This window comes from Eleutherodactylus coqui, chromosome 3 (assembly GCF_035609145.1).
Source record: "Eleutherodactylus coqui strain aEleCoq1 chromosome 3, aEleCoq1.hap1, whole genome shotgun sequence".
NCBI classification, from domain to species: Eukaryota; Metazoa; Chordata; class Amphibia; order Anura; family Eleutherodactylidae; genus Eleutherodactylus; species Eleutherodactylus coqui.
The window spans coordinates 151,055,921-151,074,487 of NC_089839.1; the positions used below are offsets into that span (position 1 = coordinate 151,055,921).

At 45.2% G+C, this 18,567-nt stretch overlaps 1 protein-coding gene across 1 annotated transcript; it reads right to left on the reverse strand.

Moving 5' to 3' along the window:
• Positions 1–2,960: 2,960 nt before the first annotated feature.
• On the reverse strand, positions 2,961–13,362 carry LOC136620187 (5'-nucleotidase domain-containing protein 2-like). Its single transcript, XM_066594893.1, has 2 exons — positions 12,874–13,362; positions 2,961–3,163 (listed from the first exon to the last, which is right to left on the reverse strand). The coding sequence occupies exons 1-2, from the start codon at positions 13,040–13,042 to the stop codon at positions 2,961–2,963; spliced, it is 372 nt and encodes a 123-aa protein (XP_066450990.1). The 5' UTR covers positions 13,043–13,362.
• Between the last annotated feature and the right edge of the window lie 5,205 nt (positions 13,363–18,567).

Consider the following 18,567-nt stretch of genomic DNA (forward strand, 5'->3'; position numbering starts at 1 on the left):
CGCAGTTCTGGTCCGTTTTAAGTAAAATTGTGCAACCAATCGTAGCTCAGCTTTTATTTGTTATTCTGTTGAGGTAAAATGAAAGCTGCGCCGTCATTGATTGCTATTAGAGATGAGCGAACGTGCTCGGCCACGCCCCTTTTTCGCCCGAGTACCGCGATTTTCGAGTACTTCCGTACTCGGGCGAAAAAAATTCGGGGGGCGCCGTGGCGGAGCGGGGGGTTGCAGCAGGGAGTGGGGGGGAGAGGGAGAGAGAGAGGGCACCCTCCTGTTTCCCGCTGCTACCCCCCGTGCCGTCACGCCTCTCCCCGCCCCCCAGCGCACCCGAGTACTTTTCGCCCGAGTAGTGAAGTACTCGAAAATCGCGGTGCTCGATTGCGAAATCGCCCTTACCGAGTACATTCGCTCATCTCTAATTGCTATATATTATCGTACCCAAAATGAAAGCTGCGCTGTGATTGGTTGCTATGGGCAACAATTTTCAATTCTTGGTTGCTCTATGCATTCCTGTCTGGGGACATATCATTTTCTGAAATATCAATTGTCAACGCTTAGTCTGACTCTTCTAGTGGGAATTACTTGTTGGAAACAACCAGGAATACTAAATTGAGTATGTAGCATCCATTGGTGAAAGCAAATTTGGGCGTTGCTGCATTAAAAGTCAAGGAAAGGACAAAATATGCAAATAAGGTTGCCGAGACAACTAAATTTCAGAATTTTTTTTAGCCTATAACCTTCTGTGGGTCGAAATTATACTATGTGCAAAATGTCATGTCAATCGGTCGGACAGTTTGTGCGTGATGCTCCAACAAACAGACAAACAGACATTGACAAATATATAGAAGATTAGATGAATGATAAAAGATGCTGATAATCAAGTTCCCCCAGTGGGACAAAAATAAAAAGTAAAAAAATTAAAATAAATGCGTAAAAAACGCACCTTTCTCCATTTACTATGTAAAAAATAAAAATTACATATGTGGTATCACTACGTTCAGAAGAACCCAGAGAAAAACGTTAGGATATTATTAAATCTCCACAGTGCACACCATTAAAAAAATACAAAAAACATGGCAAAAATAGCTAATTTTGTCTATCTTAAACATGACGAAAATAGCTAATTTTGTCTATCTTGCTTTTCAAAAAACAAAATAGAAAGCTGTCAAAATGTTGCATGGATCAACAAATGGTCTCATTAAAAATACATATCGTACCACAAAAAAAAACATTTTACAGCACTGTTCACAAATAAAAAGTTAGGGGTCTTTGAATGCAGCGATAAACAAAAAATACATTAAAAAAAAAAAGCGTGAAAAAAACAAAATCCAACCTATATAAATTTGGTATTGACATAATCATACTGGCCTGTAGGCTTAATGTAACATATCATTTACACTGCACGGTAAACGCTGTTAAAAATAAAAACATACCAGAATTGCAGATTTTGTTAATCTTCCCTTTAGAAAAAAATGGAGTAAAAGCAATCGAACAATCAAAATGTTCGGTGTTCCCAAAAATTGGATAAATGAAGACTAGAGTTCATTCTGCAAAAAACCACAAGTCCTCATAGAGCTCCGTCGATGGGAAAATAAAAATGTTATAACTCTTGGAGAGCGCAACACGAAAACAATTATCTATTTTTTTTTTTAAAAGTGTTTTTTGTTTACAAAATTAGTAGAACATAAAAAACTGTATACACTTTGTGGGCTTATTCAGACATCCATATATCGGCCAGGTTTTCATGCCCAGAACGATATACGGTGTCCCTTTCTGCAGGGGTAGGAGGCGTGCCAGGCCGGGAGCAGTGCACTGAGCTCTCGCCCCCTCTCTGCCCCTCGCCACTGTTTGCAATGGGAGGTGTGGGGTGGGTGGAGCTAAGTTCTGTCCCGTCCCCTTCTATTGCAAATAGTGGCGAGGGGCGGAGAGAGGGTGGGAGCTCAGTGAACTGCTCCTGGCCCAGCCCACCTCCTCCCCCTGCAGAAACGGACACCGTATATCAGCTGGACGAGAAAACTCGGCCGATATACAGACGTCTGAATAACCCGTTTATCCCTGGAATCATGCTGACCCGGAGAAGAAAAATGTTATCACATTATATATTTTTATACTGAACGCTATAAAAATGAAATCCAAATAGTAGAATTTATTTATTTTTCCCCAATCTCCATAATAAAAGTTAGGGCTTATTTACATGAGCGTATATCGGCCGAACGATATGCGCTTCCATCTAAGCAGTTCTCCCCTTTCCTCCTCCTCACCATCTCTCTGCCTCTCTCCTCCACTCCAGCGTTTGCAATAGGAGGGGGTAGGACGGGGCAGAGCTAAGTACCGCTGCTTAACTGCGCCCCCACCCCGTCCCTCCCATTGCAAATAGTAGCGAGGGGCGGGAGCTCAGTTCCTGCTCCTGGCTCTTCCATCCTTCCCCCCCTACAGACAAGGACACCGTATATCGGCTCGGCGTGAAAACCGAGCCGATATACAGTCGTCTAAATAAGCCCGTATCTTGTATGCGTGTATGACTGGCTTCCCCTATTTAGTGAGGCCAGCTTCACACGGGCAGGAAGGATTCCATAAGTGGGAGGCCTGCACCGTCTGTGACTCTGGCCGGCGACTCAGAGTACCTGAATTTTCTGTACTGCATATGACCCCGGACACGGGGCTCCTACGCAATAAATGTTAATTGCATATGGGCTATTTTGTCGCGGATTCACGTGAATGGCCTCCATTGAGGTCAATGCAGGCCATTCATGCGGAAACCACGACAAAATAGAGCATGCTGCGATTCTTCCTGCGTTTGCCGAATACGCAATTAGTATCCAAGAGTGAGCAAAAAAGTGATTAACGTGCTTTTCAATGCCCACGTTTGGCCGCGGATCCTCCGTACGGATTCCGCGGTTGGAATCCGCCCAAGTGAAATTGGCCTAACTGTGGGCAAACAGACCCACTCCTATGTATACAGCTCATCCTACACACGTCACCTTGTATTGTTGCATAAGGATGTCCCTGGCGGTGATGAATATCTTCTTGTGTAACATATCGGAATACTGAGCCAGAGTATAATCATAATCAAATCCGTAGATCTCGATGTCTCCCAGACAGATCTCATTGTTGGAGCATATGGCTGCTGGATTTAGCAGATTGCAAACACCAGGTGGAAGAATTTCTGCAAAGGAAGACAAATAGTTAACTCGTATTAATGGAACATGAAACAAAGTAACCATTTTGCACACCTGACTACATACAGTGTATATGACTTGAGACCCTTTTACATGGGATGACTGTCATTGGATGATGTCAAGTGATTGCTTAGTGCATGCCGGTGGAGCAGGCCGGGGATCATTCCTGCCTGCCCGTCTCCATTCACAGTAAACAGGCAGTCGTTCACAGATAAATGACTGCCTGTTTACACAGTACAATCGTCGTTTAGTTTTTATGTGGGCAGAAATTAAATGACGAACGATAAGTGCCGATCGCATAAAAGTAAATAAAAAGTTAAATAAAGTTAAAGATCAGATCCATGGGGGCAGCTGAGAGTACTTACCCCTGTCCTCTGCGATGTTCCGTGGTGATCTAGTCCTAGAGGACCTGACACCGGTTTTCTGCACATGCGCCAGACATATGACGTCACGCGCAGAAGCCTAGATCGCCCGGGAGATTTGAAATCTCCTAGCTTCTGGCTCCTGAAGGTAGCCGAGAGGCAGGAGATATCAACAGGGACGGCGGTGACCCGTCACCGGGCCCGTGATCACCGGTATCCAATGGATACCGGCGATCACAGAAAAGTAAAACAAAAGTTTAAAAAAGTTAAAGTTTCAGCTTCCTCATGGATCGGATCCATGGGGGCAGCTGGAAATACTCACCCCCATCCTCCGTAATGTCCCGCGGCGATCAGGATCTGCCGAGGGCTTTTGCGTATGAGCCGATGTGGAGTGCATGCGCAGAAGGCCGGAGAGCCCTGCAAATTTAAAATCTGCCTGCACCCGGCTGTCAAAGATAGCTGAGTGCAGGGAGATGTGACTGGGGACCGCTGTATGTGGTTACCGGTCACATGATCACTGTTATCCATTGGAAAACAGTGATCATGCAAAATTAAAAAAGGTAAAATAAAAAGTTGAAGTTCATATCAGTGAGGGGGGAAGAAATTACATAACTAAGGCCCCCGGATTTGTCCCACAATGGGATCTTTATCCGCGGACCTTACCCTGGCTTCTGTGCATTGCCCGTCAGCAAATTGCCCAGGAAATTCAAAATCTCCCTGCTCATGGCTACCAAAGATAGCTGAGAGCCTGCAGATTTCACAGGGGGGGGCGCAGTATGCCGTTCCTGGTCACGTGATCGCCGTTATCCAATGGATAATGGCAATCTGGTAAAAGTAAAAAAATGTTGAAGTTTCATCTCCCGGTGAGAGGAGATGAAACTTTTTACTGGAGACCTTTGTATTTGAACCCCGACGCGATCCTCCTCCACGGACCTTACCCGGATTCTGCACATGCGAGCACCCGCAAAATGCCAGACACATGTGCAGGAGGCGGGGAGGGCCCAGGAAGTTTTAAATATCCTTGCTCCTGGCTACCAACGGTAACCTAGAGCAGTGACCGGTGGCCTTCTTGAGCGGTCCGTGGTCACATATTAAAAAGGTAGCGATCTACCACTAGGCCGATCTCACCCATCCAGATAGGAATTACGGATTCCACATGCGTTTGATCAGTGGTAATACGCGGATCAATCAAATGCACTGGATTACACAATTCCACTCACATTAGCCAGTTGGAATTACGCAATCCACCCGCAGAAAACAGAACGCAGCATGTTCTATTTTACCGCTTATATCTGCAACATAGAGCCCATTGTATGTAACTACATTGTATGAGGGCTGCGGAAAACCGTGTCATCGCTAAGCGAAGGTGTGGCAAATACAAACAACAAAAGGTGTACTGCGCATGACCGCCTGTGTGAGTAGGCAGTTATACGCAGTACATTATGCAGCCGTACGCAGGGCCACGGCTGGGCTCACAGCTGGGATCCGCTGCGGGCCTCCGCAAGCGTATTCGACATACGGCCGCGTGAACCCGGCGTTATTCAGATTGTTACCTGTAATACGTAAATTTACAAGAAGCCCCGGGAACGCTCGCCTTCCTGCAGTGCCAGGAGCGGCTTGTTGAGCGTCTTCTGTGTGAGACCGCCGCACTGCAGCAAGATTACGGAGCCTGACAGAGAGCCACTTTTTACACCCCATACCTTTAAAATGACGTATTTGCAAAAATATGAAATTTTATTTTTTCTCCTCTAAATTGCATTAACCCCTGAAAAAAAACTGCGGGGTCAAAATACTCCTGGACCCCCCTCAGTGAACACATTAAGGGGTGAAGTTTTTAAAATGGGGTCGTTTGTAGGGGTATCTATAATTCTGACACCTATGAGCCTTTACAATCTTGGCTTGGTGCAGGAAAACAAAGTGTTCCTCAAAATGTTAATAATTAATGTTAAATTTGTACGTCTTGTGAGACAGTGACTGACAAAGTGCTGGAGGGTGGATACGTGCCACTGAGCGGCCTGGGCTCGGTGGAGGAAGCCAGCATTTCTGTGTCAGTAACGCTATGTTACTGACACGTTGTAGTTTTGTAAGTGGCTCCAAGCCGCATAGTTCGGGCCGGCTTTTCCTCGAGTGGTCAAAGCGAAGGGTGGGATGGCCACTCCCACGTACCAGGTGAGGCTGGTACCAGGCCTTATAAAGCCTGGGCCTACAGGGCCTAGATAGAGAGCGTCTGGCTGAGAGCCAGAGAGAGGGCTCTGTGGAGCAAGGAGCCCGGCTAGCCCAGTGTGTGGGCTGAGAGAGCCAAAGGCGAGGTTGACAGGGTGACGCCCCTAACCTCAACACCCAGGAGGGTGTGGTGAGACCTCCACAGGTCTGAGGACCGGACTGGCTATGTGACATTTTGAAGTGAGTAGTCAGGGCCGGACTCTTGTGTAGTAAGCGCTCAGACGAGCAGGTGGTTATTTACGTTTTATTTGTGTTGTTGGCTGCAATAAACCCAGGCCAAGCCTAGACTAAAGGACCTTTTGTTGCCCGGTGTCACTGTCTCTGGCCGCGGATGGCCACGCTGCTACTGACCCTAAACGCTAATCCCTCACAGTCTCCTAAATGGTTAAAATAAATGAAAGTTTTTCCAATGTGCTTCCAGAATAAAGTAAACAGATGTAAATATATATCTTAGCAGAAAGTTGTGCAGTATGTTTGCACATATTTGATATATTACAATTGAAAAATTTCAAAATTCAAAATTTTCGCAATATTGGCACTTTTAATAAATATACACTATGGGACTATTTTCACCACCTAAATGAAGTACAACATGTGGCGAAAACACAATGTCAGAATCGCATGGATATGTAAAGCCTTTACGGAGTTATGATATGTTAAAGGGGTTGTCCCGAGGCAGCAAGTGGGTCTATACACTTCTGTATGGCCATAATAATGCACTTTGTAATGTACATTGTGCATTAATTATGAGCCATACAGAAGTTATAAAAAGTTTTATACTTACCTGCTCCGTTGCTGGCGTCCTCGTCTCCATGGAGCCGACTAATTTTTGGCCTCCGATGGCCAAATTAGCCGCGCTTGCGCAGTCCGGGTCTTCTGCAGTCTTCTATGGGGCTCCGTGTAGCTCCGTGTAGCTCCGCCCCGTCACGTGCCGATTCCAGCCAATCAGGAGGCTGGAATCGGCAGTGGACCGCACAGAAGAGCTGCGGTCCACGGAGGAAGAGGCCATCTTCAGCGGTGAGTAGAGAAGTCACCGGAGCGCGGGGATTAAGGTAAGCGCTCCGGTGAGCTTTCTTTACCTCCCTGCATCGGGGTTGTCTCGCGCCGAACGGGGGGGGGGTTGAAAAAAAAAAAAACCCGTTTCGGCGCGGGACAACCCCTTTAAGTGACACACGTCAGATTTCCAAAATTTGGCTCCGTCACTAAGGCGCAAACAGGCTTCGTCGATAAGGGGTTAAGGGCTTAAACAAATTGTGTGTTTTTGTCTTCTTATGCGGCTGCATAACAGGATGAAATGAAACCATTGATTTCAATTATTTTGTTTCCCATTTGGGATTATCGCGCGTTGACCCCCATGACTTTTTTTCTAATTTCTTTTTTTTGCATAGCGATCTGTAGTTTTTTGGGTTACATACAACTTTTGGATCACTTTTTCTTCAAATTTTTTTTTTTTTTTTGCATACATGGTGCCCAAAAAGAGCACAATTCTGGCACTGCATATATTTTTTCTGACGGTGTTCGCTGTGTGCGATCAAGTGCTCAGTCCCTCATGGGTGTATTGTCACCACATATTACGCACGCATATTTCCCTTGCGTAACACCAGGTGAATGGAGGCAATGAATGTCTATGGACTTGTATTCTTCCATTCACACCAGCGTTGGAGCTGCGAGGGGACATCCGTATAAAACGAGAGAGAAATATATCTCAGCATGCTCTATTTCTCTGCCTTTCATAAGGAGCTATTGAAGAGATGCATATTGAAACGCTGCCCCCTCGCAATGCCTGCGAATGGATAGCGTTTAATAAAGAAAGTCACACTGCGTGTGTCCGTGACGTCATCATCCCAGGCATTCGCAGAGCCTATCTCAGCCCATATACATTCTCTACCGACACAGCATAGGGGCTACGATGAGTACAACGGCCAGTACAGATTTTTTTTTTTATCCCTGTTTTTCCGGTGACATTGCTAGGCGATGACGTGGAATCCGCGACCTTTCCACAATGTCAAAGGCCACGGGTTGGACGGCTTCCATTGATTTCTGTGAATTGCTCTATTTGTTTGAATTTGTGTGGAATGCTGCGGATCGTCCGTGCGGATGACAATTGCATATTCCACAATTGAAACTGGGGCGTGTGAGACCGGCCTAACCTGGATACTGAAGGCCCTCTTTACACAGAGCGACATTGTTCAAACGAGCAAAATGAATGCTAATCGTTCGGTGTAAACGGAGCGAACGACGAAAGATTAATCCTTCACTTTTCGCTCATCGTATACGGGCATAAATATCACCGCTGGCTTGTTTACTAATCGTTCAGTCGTTCTCAGTGACTCCACGATTTCTTATTGAATGAGCCAATGATGTATCTGCTGTGTAAACAGGCTGCAGCAGTGACTCTGACAAACGAGAAATCTCACATTCCCGAGTGCGATATCAAGCCAAGTTTCATAACCCGATATCGCGCTTGGCTGTGTGAAATTAGCCTAATGGAGGGGAAAGGCAACGACTGATTTTCTATTGCTTTTTCCACATCCTAAATAATAAAACAGATCGTACTCACCTCCCCTCGGACACTAAAACAAAACTGATCGACTCAGACTACTCCGGGTGAAATAAAGTGACTGCTGCGGCCAATCAGACATCACAGCGCTCATATCCTGGGCGCCGTGATGCTAGGTATTTGGGGACATGACACTGTGGCCTCTGATTAGCCGCAGCAGTCACGCGCTTCCGTCCTGCTGCCTACCCAGAAGCGGGCAGTGTTAGAGACTCAACTCTTCTTCGGGGGTCAGAGGAAATCAGAGTATGATTTCAACTATCTAAAGCCCTCACTGACTGACTGACTCGCCACTAATTCTCTAACTTCCCAGTGTTGTACAAACATGAAATTTGGCAGGAGCATTATTTAGATACTACATAGGATCTATGTCTATATACTGAGGAGAATCTACCTCACCTCCATGTCTATGTACTAAGGAGAATATAACGCTCCTCTATCTGTATATAGTGAGGAGAATCTACCTCACCTCTATGTGTATATACTGAGAATTTACCTCACCTCTATGTGTATATACTGAGGAGAATCTACCTAACCTCTATGTGTATATACTGAGGAGAATCTAGCTCACCTCTATGTGTATATACTGAGGAGAATCTAGCTCACCTCTATGTGTATATACTGAGGAGAATCTAGCTCACCTCTATGTGTATATACTGAGGAGAATCTAGCTCACCTCTATGTGTATATACTGAGGAGAATCTAGCTCACCTCTATGTGTATATACTGAGGAGAATCTAGCTCACCTCTATGTGTATATACTGAGGAGAATCTAGCTCACCTCTATGTGTATATACTGAGGAGAATCTACCTCACCTCTATGTGTATATACTGAGGAGAATCTACCTCACCTCTATGTGTATATACTGAGGAGAATCTACCTCACCTCTATGTGTATATACTGAGGAGAAGCTACCTCACCTCTATGTGTATATACTGAGGAGAAGCTACCTCACCTCTATGTGTATATACTGAGGAGAATCTAGCTCACCTCTATGTGTATATACTGAGGAGAATCTACCTCACCTCTATGTGTATATACTGAGGAGAATCTACCTCACCTCTATGTGTATATACTGAGGAGAATCTAGCTCACCTCTATGTGTATATACTGAGGAGAATCTACCTCACCTCTATGTGTATATACTGAGGAGAATCTAGCTCACCTCTATGTGTATATACTGAGGAGAATCTACCTCACCTCTATGTGTATATACTGAGGAGAATCTACCTCACCTCTATGTGTATATACTGAGGAGAATCTAGCTCACCTCTATGTGTATATACTGAGGAGAATCTACCTCACCTCTATGTGTATATACTGAGGAGAATCTACCTCACCTCTATGTGTATATACTGAGGAGAATCTACCTCACCTCTATGTGTATATACTGAGGAGAATCTACCTCACCTCTATGTGTATATACTGAGGAGAATCTACCTCACCTCTATGTGTATATACTGAGGAGAATCTACCTCACCTCTATGTGTATATACTGAGGAGAATCTACCTCACCTCTATGTGTATATACTGAGGAGAATCTACCTCACCTCTATGTGTATATACTGAGGAGAATCTACCTCACCTCTATGTGTATATACTGAGGAGAATCTACCTCACCTCTATGTGTATATACTGAGGAGAATCTACCTCACCTCTATGTGTATATACTGAGGAGAATCTACCTCACCTCTATGTGTATATACTGAGGAGAATCTACCTCACTTTATGTGTATATACTGAGAAAAATATAACTGACCTCTATGTGTATATACTAAGGAGAATCTACCTCACCTCTATGTGTATATACTGAGGAGAATCTACCTCACCTCTATGTGTATATACTGAGGAGAATCTACCTCACCTCTATGTGTATATACTGAGGAGAATCTACCTCACCTCTATGTGTATATACTGAGGAGAATCTACCTCACCTCTATGTGTATATACTGAGGAGAATCTACCTCACCTCTATGTGTATATACTGAGGAGAATCTACCTTACTTTATGTGTATATACTGAGAAAAATATAACTGACCTCTATGTGTATATACTAAGGAGAATCTACCTCACCTCTATGTGTATATACTGAGGAGAATCTACCTCACCTCTATGTGTATATACTGAGGAGAATCTAGCTCACCTCTATGTGTATATACTGAGGAGAATCTACCTCACCTCTATATGTTTATACTGAGGAGAATCTACCTCACCTCTATGTGTATTTACTGAGGACAATATACTGAAAGGCTGTAAAGTACATAAGGAAGCGGCCATGAAATGCAGAGATAGAGCATGCCTTTAAGGGCTCTTTCCCATAAGCGCATATCGGCCGGGCCGAAATGCGCTGTGATCTGATGCATTAGATTCCAATGCATCAGATCACATGGGCGTATTTCTGAGACGTAAAAACACCCGGCCAAGCCAATATAGCGCCGGGCGTTTTTACGTCGGACCCAAAAGATAGTCCTGCAACTATCTTTTGGGCCGGAATACGAAGGCCGCTGCATGGGCTCTTATGTGAGCCCATGGCAGCGTATGCAGGTGGGAGTTTAGCAGCGTCGCTGCTAAACTCCCTCCCTCTGTTCTCCTATTCCCAATGTAGGCTCACCTCTTGTTACTCACTGCTCATTCTGTGCAATGGGAGGGGGCGGGACAGGGGGGGAGATAAGCGCTGGTCCGCACAAACGTTTGATTTGTGTGCCCATTCACCAGATTTTCCTCTCCCAACGTAGCGTGTATCGGACGGCTGTGAAAACAGCGTATGATATGCGCTCGTGGGAATAAAGACGAAGGCTAAGAAAGGGCTGCAATCGGTACATGCAGTCTGAGGAGAATCTAAAGCTCCTCTATGTGGATAAATATTTTATTCCTTGACTCTAAAGTAACCATGACTTCATAAACTTTTCCGTGCAAACAACATGTAAACACCTGCGCCAAAGTAACTTTTATAAAGGGCCCAGCTGCTGGAAAAGGTTTTGTAGTCATGATAAAACCAATTTAAGGGTTAATTGTATCAGGTCATTCGGTACTGCAACTAATATTTCCAATATCGCACAGCCATTTATAATGAAAAACTGATTTTTTCCCCCCCTTTGTTCACCTAAAAGTCTGCGCCGACTTGGATGTGATGCGGTTTCAGCCGCACAATGCGAATAGACACGATTTCTTGAGTCCAATCCTGGTCTGGGCATCAAAAAAGCCTGAAGAAAACCTGCAGCTCTGACTGACTGAGGCCGGGGCACGAGCGGAATGTCATTGCGTATTACACGTATAATACACGGTGAATAGAGTCAATGAAAGTACATTGATCCAGTCACACTTGTGTATATACATTGCATATAATATGCTTGTAAAGAAGGCAGCATGTACTATTGTACCGCCTGCAGGACGGCCTGCGGGAGATACACCGCCATACGCCATCACAACTGAGGGGATTGCAGTTTTGCATGCAACGTTTTAGCACCGCTAGTGGTAGCTCGGCCTCGCTAATGGAGTAGTGACTGAAGCTGGTCGCACAAAACTGGCGTAAATATGAACTCCATTCCCGAAAGCCGCTTTCACACAGCCGAGAAATCGTGCGAGATTTGTGAGTTGGGAGACGCACAAATATGAACCCCATTGTTTTGAATGCGATGTGAGGATTCCCATTGAAAACAATGGAGGATCACTACTTCCATAAAGGATCACACACTGGTGAGCGCGACTAAAGGACTGACTGACTAACTGTGGGACGGACTGACTACAGGACGGACTGACTAACTGAGGGATGGATGGACTAACTGAGGGGCGGACTGACTACAGGACCGACAGACTAACTGAGGGACGGACGGACTAAAGGATTGACTGACTGACTAACTAACTGTGGGACGGACTGACTACAGGACCGACAGACTGACTGAGGGGCGGACGGACTAAAGGATTGACTGACTGACTAACTAACTGTGGGACGGACTGACTACAGGACGGACAGACTGACTGAGGGGTGGACAGACTGACTGAGGGGTGGACAGACTGACTGAGGGGTGGACAGACTGACTGAGGGACCGACAGACTAACTGAGGGACGGACGGACTAAAGGATTGACTAACTGACTAACTAACTGTGGGACGGACTGACTACAGGACGGACAGACTGACTGAGGGACGGAAAGACTGACTGAGGGGTGGACAGACTGACTGAGGGGTGGACAGACTGACTGAGGGGTGGACAGACTGACTGAGGGGTGGACTGACTGACTGAGGGACGGACGGACTAAAGGACTGACTGACCAACTGTGGGGCGGACAGACTAACTGAGGGGCGAACTGACTACAGGACGGACAGACTAACTGAGGGACGGACGGACTATAGGACTGACTGACTAACTGAGGGAAGGGCAGACTGGGAGACTAACTAACTGGGGGCCGGACAGACTATAGGACTGACTCACAGGTTATATAGGACTGACTGACTCTCCTACACCTGACAAAGTTACTGAGAAGCAGGACTCCCCCCTCCCCCACTGTCACCTGTCCCCGTCCGTCTCCGCAGCCCCCATATCCCCCGCAGTTACCATACACCAGCTTCTTCATCTCATGGTAGCGGCTCCACAGCTGGGCTTTGTTGTCCTCCTTTCCCGGGGCCCCCGCGGGGCTTGAGCCACATTCAGTGCCAGGCTGCTGATGAGGGGGAGTGCTGAGCCGGGCAACTCCCGACCTTCCCCGGGTACACAGCGCAGACATTGTGCTGCAGCAGTCCGTGCGGCGTTAGGGAAGGCGATGGCCCCGTGTGGTGGACTGGAGAACTGCAGGCAGACTCGTCACTGCTGATTAAAAGAATATTAAACACAAATAGATAAATGACAAGAAATAAACATAACTACTGCGTATAGCGCTGGTCTGCGAGGCCATGCAAAACTAACAGCAGGCACAAAGCAGTAACAAGGCACTCATTTCAATCAACAAGTTTCGTATGCAAAATTAATCATTTTGGTGGCACAACCGTCGTAACTTAACCGCACTTCTTTGTTATAATTTATTTCACACCTTTCACTACAAATTCTGAAATCTTTCATATATAGAGTGAGACAAAAGTCTGGACACACCTGTTCTAACTTGTTCTAACTGGTATACTAAAGGGAAAAACTGATTTCCAACTTGTGACAGTATTATTAGGCCGGACTCACACGGGCGAATTTTAATTGCATAATCCGTGATTGATGTCTGGCAGAAGATCCGTGGTAAAGCGCAGGCATTGAAAAGCATGAACTTTCGCCAATTCACTCAGACATGATGGTAGGAATTGGGATTCTGCAAGCAGAAGGAAAATTGCAGAATGCTCTGTTTTAGCGTGAATTCCATGTCTACATCCCTCATTGAACTCAATGGATGTGAGTGTTCTGTCGCCCATACGCAATTAACATTGCATATGAGCAGCGGAAACGCTCGCAACTTCAAAGGAAAATAGATCGAAAAGCTGGAATGTCGGCTGAAGGGAGAGCTCAGTCTTCCGTGCGGATCACAGTGTTTCATCCAACAGGATGGCGTACCTCCGCCCATAACTGTGGCTGTACACAGATGGCTGGATGTGCAATTCCCCTGGCAGTGGATTGGGAGTATAGGTCCGGTAGAATGGCCACCAAGGTCGCCAGACTAAACCCCTTTGGACTTTTGTCTCTTGTGTATGGGGAAAAAAACTATTATTTTACATCTGAAACGGCAAAACCTACAGCGCTTGTGAAGAAATATTGCCTGCAGTTGTTCAGCGTGTTCACGAAGACTGGAATAAACATTTAACCATGTGCATCTAGCAGAATGGTGAAAACTAATGTAAGGCACTTCGTGAAGCTCTGCCCTCACTTAACTCCTAAACCAGTAAAGATGGGGCAAATCTATCACTTCCAGGGTGTTTCGGAGTCATTTCTCGTAAAGATTAATATATCACATGACCCCTTCCCATTTAAAAAATCTGAGCTGAATTCAATATGAGTTCAAAATAGGCACAAAAACATCCCCTCCATCAAAAAATGAAGCCCCCTCTGCCAATTAATACTCTTACACCAGTTAAAAGGCAGTGTCTAGATTTTTGCCTCATCGCTCATTCACACGTCTGTATGTATGGCACAGAGTATGCAGTGAATACAACCTATTCATTTCACTGGTTCGGTCAGGTGTGGTTTTTCGCATGCATTTCGGTCACGCCAAAAAAACCTGCAGCGTCTCCTGTTTTTGACCATTTTGCACATGAAAGTAGCACATTTTAAACTAATTTAACTACATGCTCCTATTGAAATCAATGGGCGCATGCTTGTTTTTTTTTTTACATGCACAAATATGCAGGGCAAAAAATACAGTAAAATACGCCTGGCGCACAAATGTGCTTCTGCCCGTGTCAAGGCGGCCATAAAAATATATGCAGATATTAATATCAGTGCGTGAATAGGACTTTATTACTTACCTACAATGGTAAGTGCACATCCACAACAAAAATTGAAGCGGTCGTCTGCCCTTTTTTTCACCGATGACCCACCTCTGGCGAGATTCTCAGTTGAGGCTCGTATTGCGCAGAACACATGCGTGTTCTGTGTAGTACATCGCAGATTTACATGTATGATTCTCATGTGTAAAATGTGATTGTTCTCAGCAAGAGAAACCATGTAATCTTGTAGATATGATACCTTTTAATGGCTAACAAAAATACATGATGTAATAATAGCGAGCTTTCGTACCAACGCAGGGTACTTCTTCAGGCTTATGGATTGGACCTGAAGAGGCATGGATATTTATACACACTTATAACATACATACTTATGACAAGGCACAGATATGGATGTGATTGGTTCGCACAAAACCACAGAAGAATTTGGGAATATAAATTGATAACAACCTTTGACACGCTGAATACTGGGTTAAATTATTCCCCAGGATTTATGCGTGAATGGGAAGTGTGAGACTTGATTGCACAGATAAGACCCCCATCAACAGTAATTCAGGGACCATAAACTTTCACTCCCTTATCAGTGTTAAGCTAAAAATGTTTGTGTACCTCTTGTAGATATTCAAGCCTGATGACCTCCCCCCTCCAACAGTAATTTAGGGACCATAAAACTTTCACTCCGCTATCAGTGCCATGACAAAAAAAGTTTGTTTGCTGTTGCAGAATTCCTTTTAAGTGCGAACCAATCACATCCATATCTGTGCCTTGTCATAAGTATGTATGTTATAAGTGTGTATAAATATCCATGCCTCTTCAGATCCAATCGATAAGCCTGAAGAAGTACCCCTGCGTTGGTTCGGAAGCTCGCTATTATTACATCATGTATTTTTGTTAGCCATTAAAAGGTATCATATCTACAAGATTACGTCGTTTCTCTTGCTGAGAACAATCACATTTTGCTCTACTGGCTAACACGGTACCAGATCTTTGTTTTCATTATTCTCAGGTGTGGCTTACACAAATCAAGGATATGCTGCAATTTTTCCTTCTTGCTGCATCACAAGAGAAAAATCGCCCGTTTGAATAGACCCATTGTAAATAATAGGTTCTATTTCTGTACGTCTCACAACGCACAGAACTCACGTGATAAAGTCGGCTACGTAAATACGGCCTGAGATGGGTGGCAAGTTGCATCATCTTCTTGAAAGTAGCTTCCCATTAATTCTCCTCCATTGTCACCACATTGTGAGCACAGCCTTGAGTCGGCACATTTCCTTCACCTGAATTTTTCGGAGATGTCCTCCGACATTGTGTAAATGAACCAGATTGTCAGTATTCACGAACAATAAACACGCACTGTTCAACAGATTACACGTGTGACACATGGAGTCAAACACCTGTTTGGCGGTCAGATCTCGGCCGAACAGGTACAAATCCGCTGCACTGGGAGGTGTGATGTCTGATAGACTGTCTAAAGGAAAAACTGTCCTTGCTGCCTATAACAACCAATCACAGATCAGCTTTTCTCCCTCAAGGTAATCTTGCAAAATTAAATTTGCTGTGATTGGATGCTATGGGAAACAAAAAGTTTTTTTTTAATTTTAATAGCTTTCATAAATCTGCACCATTCCAATTGTCATAGGGGACCATCCCAGAGTTTTACAGTTTGGGATTCCTAGTGACAGAAACACTCCCTATAAAGGAATGATGTGCACCTTCTTTGTAATTTGGACTCTCTGCCGTCTGAATCGGGCCTTAACCTGTAAATTATGTTGTACTTCTAGCGTATTGTGAGGTTTCCATACTTTGATCTTAGAAGAAAAAGCATCAGCCGTGCAGACAATGAGAAGCACTTCTATTATTCCCCGGCGTGTTGGACATCTCATATATGGGGTGGGGGGTGGGAGAAGGGTGAGGGTACCTTACATAGGGCAATTATCGCCCCAATTCTCACTGGAAACAGCAAATTCAAGCGATAATCGTCCCGTGTACAAGCGGCCACTGACGGGGTACTCAGCGGGGAATTGCTCACCGGTCGGAGTTGCTTAGTTTTTAGCAGAACTAAAAGCCAAGTGATAATCGGGCCGTGTAAACAGGAAGCACTCAAATCTAGAATGACTCCTGTGTACTGTGAATGTAGACGGGCGATCAGAATGACCTCTGATTCGCTCGCCTCCATACATTGAATGACTATGCTCCTGGGTAAAGCCGCAGCCCGTGGCACGACTCTGGGTACCTTTAGGCATTAGGAGTTTCAATATGCCAGATCTTTTGTTCTCAAGGACCATAGGCCACCAGATGGGTACTCTAATCTACAACAAGAGAAAGCGAGTATAATCAGCCAAGCCTGTGTATGGGGGAGGCAGAAGGAATAGCTATTGGCAAACTAAGACTTCGTTCACACAGGGTGAAGTTGCTGCGGAATGTCCATTTGGTGCAAAATTTTAAATGGGTTTTATCGCGTATTTCTGGGCGGAATTCTCCCCCTTATTGAAAAGAGGTGAATTCCGCAGTGGAAACTGCGATAAAATTGTGGTGCAGAATTCAATTCCACAGCATGTCATTTTCCACACGGGTCTTGTGCGGATTATAATGCCGAGACTGTAAATGTCGTGGAATTTCCATGAGGAGGGTCTGCACGGAAATTCCACCGCAAATCTGCCCCGTGTGAACACAGCCTAAGAGATCCCTTGCTCAGCTAAGGCTGCTTTCACGCCTGCTTTAGGGCTTTCTGTCAAAATTCCATCTGTTTGTTTCGTGTCTGGCTCAGAAAAATGGAATTAAACGTTTCCATATTTTTCCCCCATTGATTTCAATGGGTTTTCAAAAAAACAGAATGCTGTTAGTTTGTTTCCAATCTGTTAGATTTCCATTTTTACTGTTAGAAATAGCGGTGCAGACTGGCAGCCAAATGTTGCCACCAGGGGAATATGTGGCGCTGCATGTGATTGCCATGGCATATATAATGCAGCTAGTGAAAGGATTGTGTCAGTCTGCTATTCAGATTGGTACAGAGGACTGCAGGACTAGGACTCTAACATCACCGGAGGGTACCTCACTGGTTAAACCGTGAAGGGCTAACAAATTATTAAACACGTCCAAGGAGCATACACCGTACCCCATTTGTAGGACAACGTCCAAGGAGCGCCCACCGTACCCGATCTGCAGAACCATGTCCAAATAGCGCTCACCATACCGACCACATCCAAGGACCACACTGATCCGTATCTAGAGGACCACATATCACACATAAAATCCTGTATATAGGTTTTTCCAACATAACAAATGACTGAGCCATCATATAGTAAACATATTCCAGTCCCTAACAAGAATGGCTAGTACTTAGCCATTAATTATTCCCCGGGTGGCCACTTTCGGTACTATTTTATCCTTCAAAAAAAAAATTTAAACTCCAATCCCCACTGAGTATATAAACCAACTTTCATTGGTTTCTGCCCCAGTTTTTCACTGGAAACCTCTGAATGTCTCCATTAGGCCTCCTGCACACGGACGGAGTTGCATTGCGAAATCTGGAGCTGGATTCTGCAGCAAATCCAGCCCATAGCATGCTATGAGAATATGCAATTGTCATTTTCTGCTCGTGGGGAAGAAATTGCAGCATGCTGCGATTTTGTGCGGGCTACGAACGGCAGGCTTCGATTAAAGTCAATGGAAGCCGTCCGTTCTGTGGTCGCGTAATGACACGGCGTCCTCTATACTGCGCATAGGCGCTGCAGTTCAGGCTGGCACATTCGCAGCAGAGGAGAATAATGTTGGAGAGGTACGCCTGCCGGGCACCGGGTTGAACTACGCTGCGGGAATCCCGCATGCG

Coding starts and splice junctions, on each gene's coding strand:
- LOC136620187 (XM_066594893.1), bottom strand. CDS start 13,042: ATGTCTGCGCTGTGTACCCGGGGAAGGTCGGGAGTTGCCCGGCTCAGC. Junction 3,164..12,873: donor GATGAAGAAGCTGGTGTATG/GTAACTGCGGGG, acceptor CTTCCTTTGCAG/AAATTCTTCCACCTGGTGTT.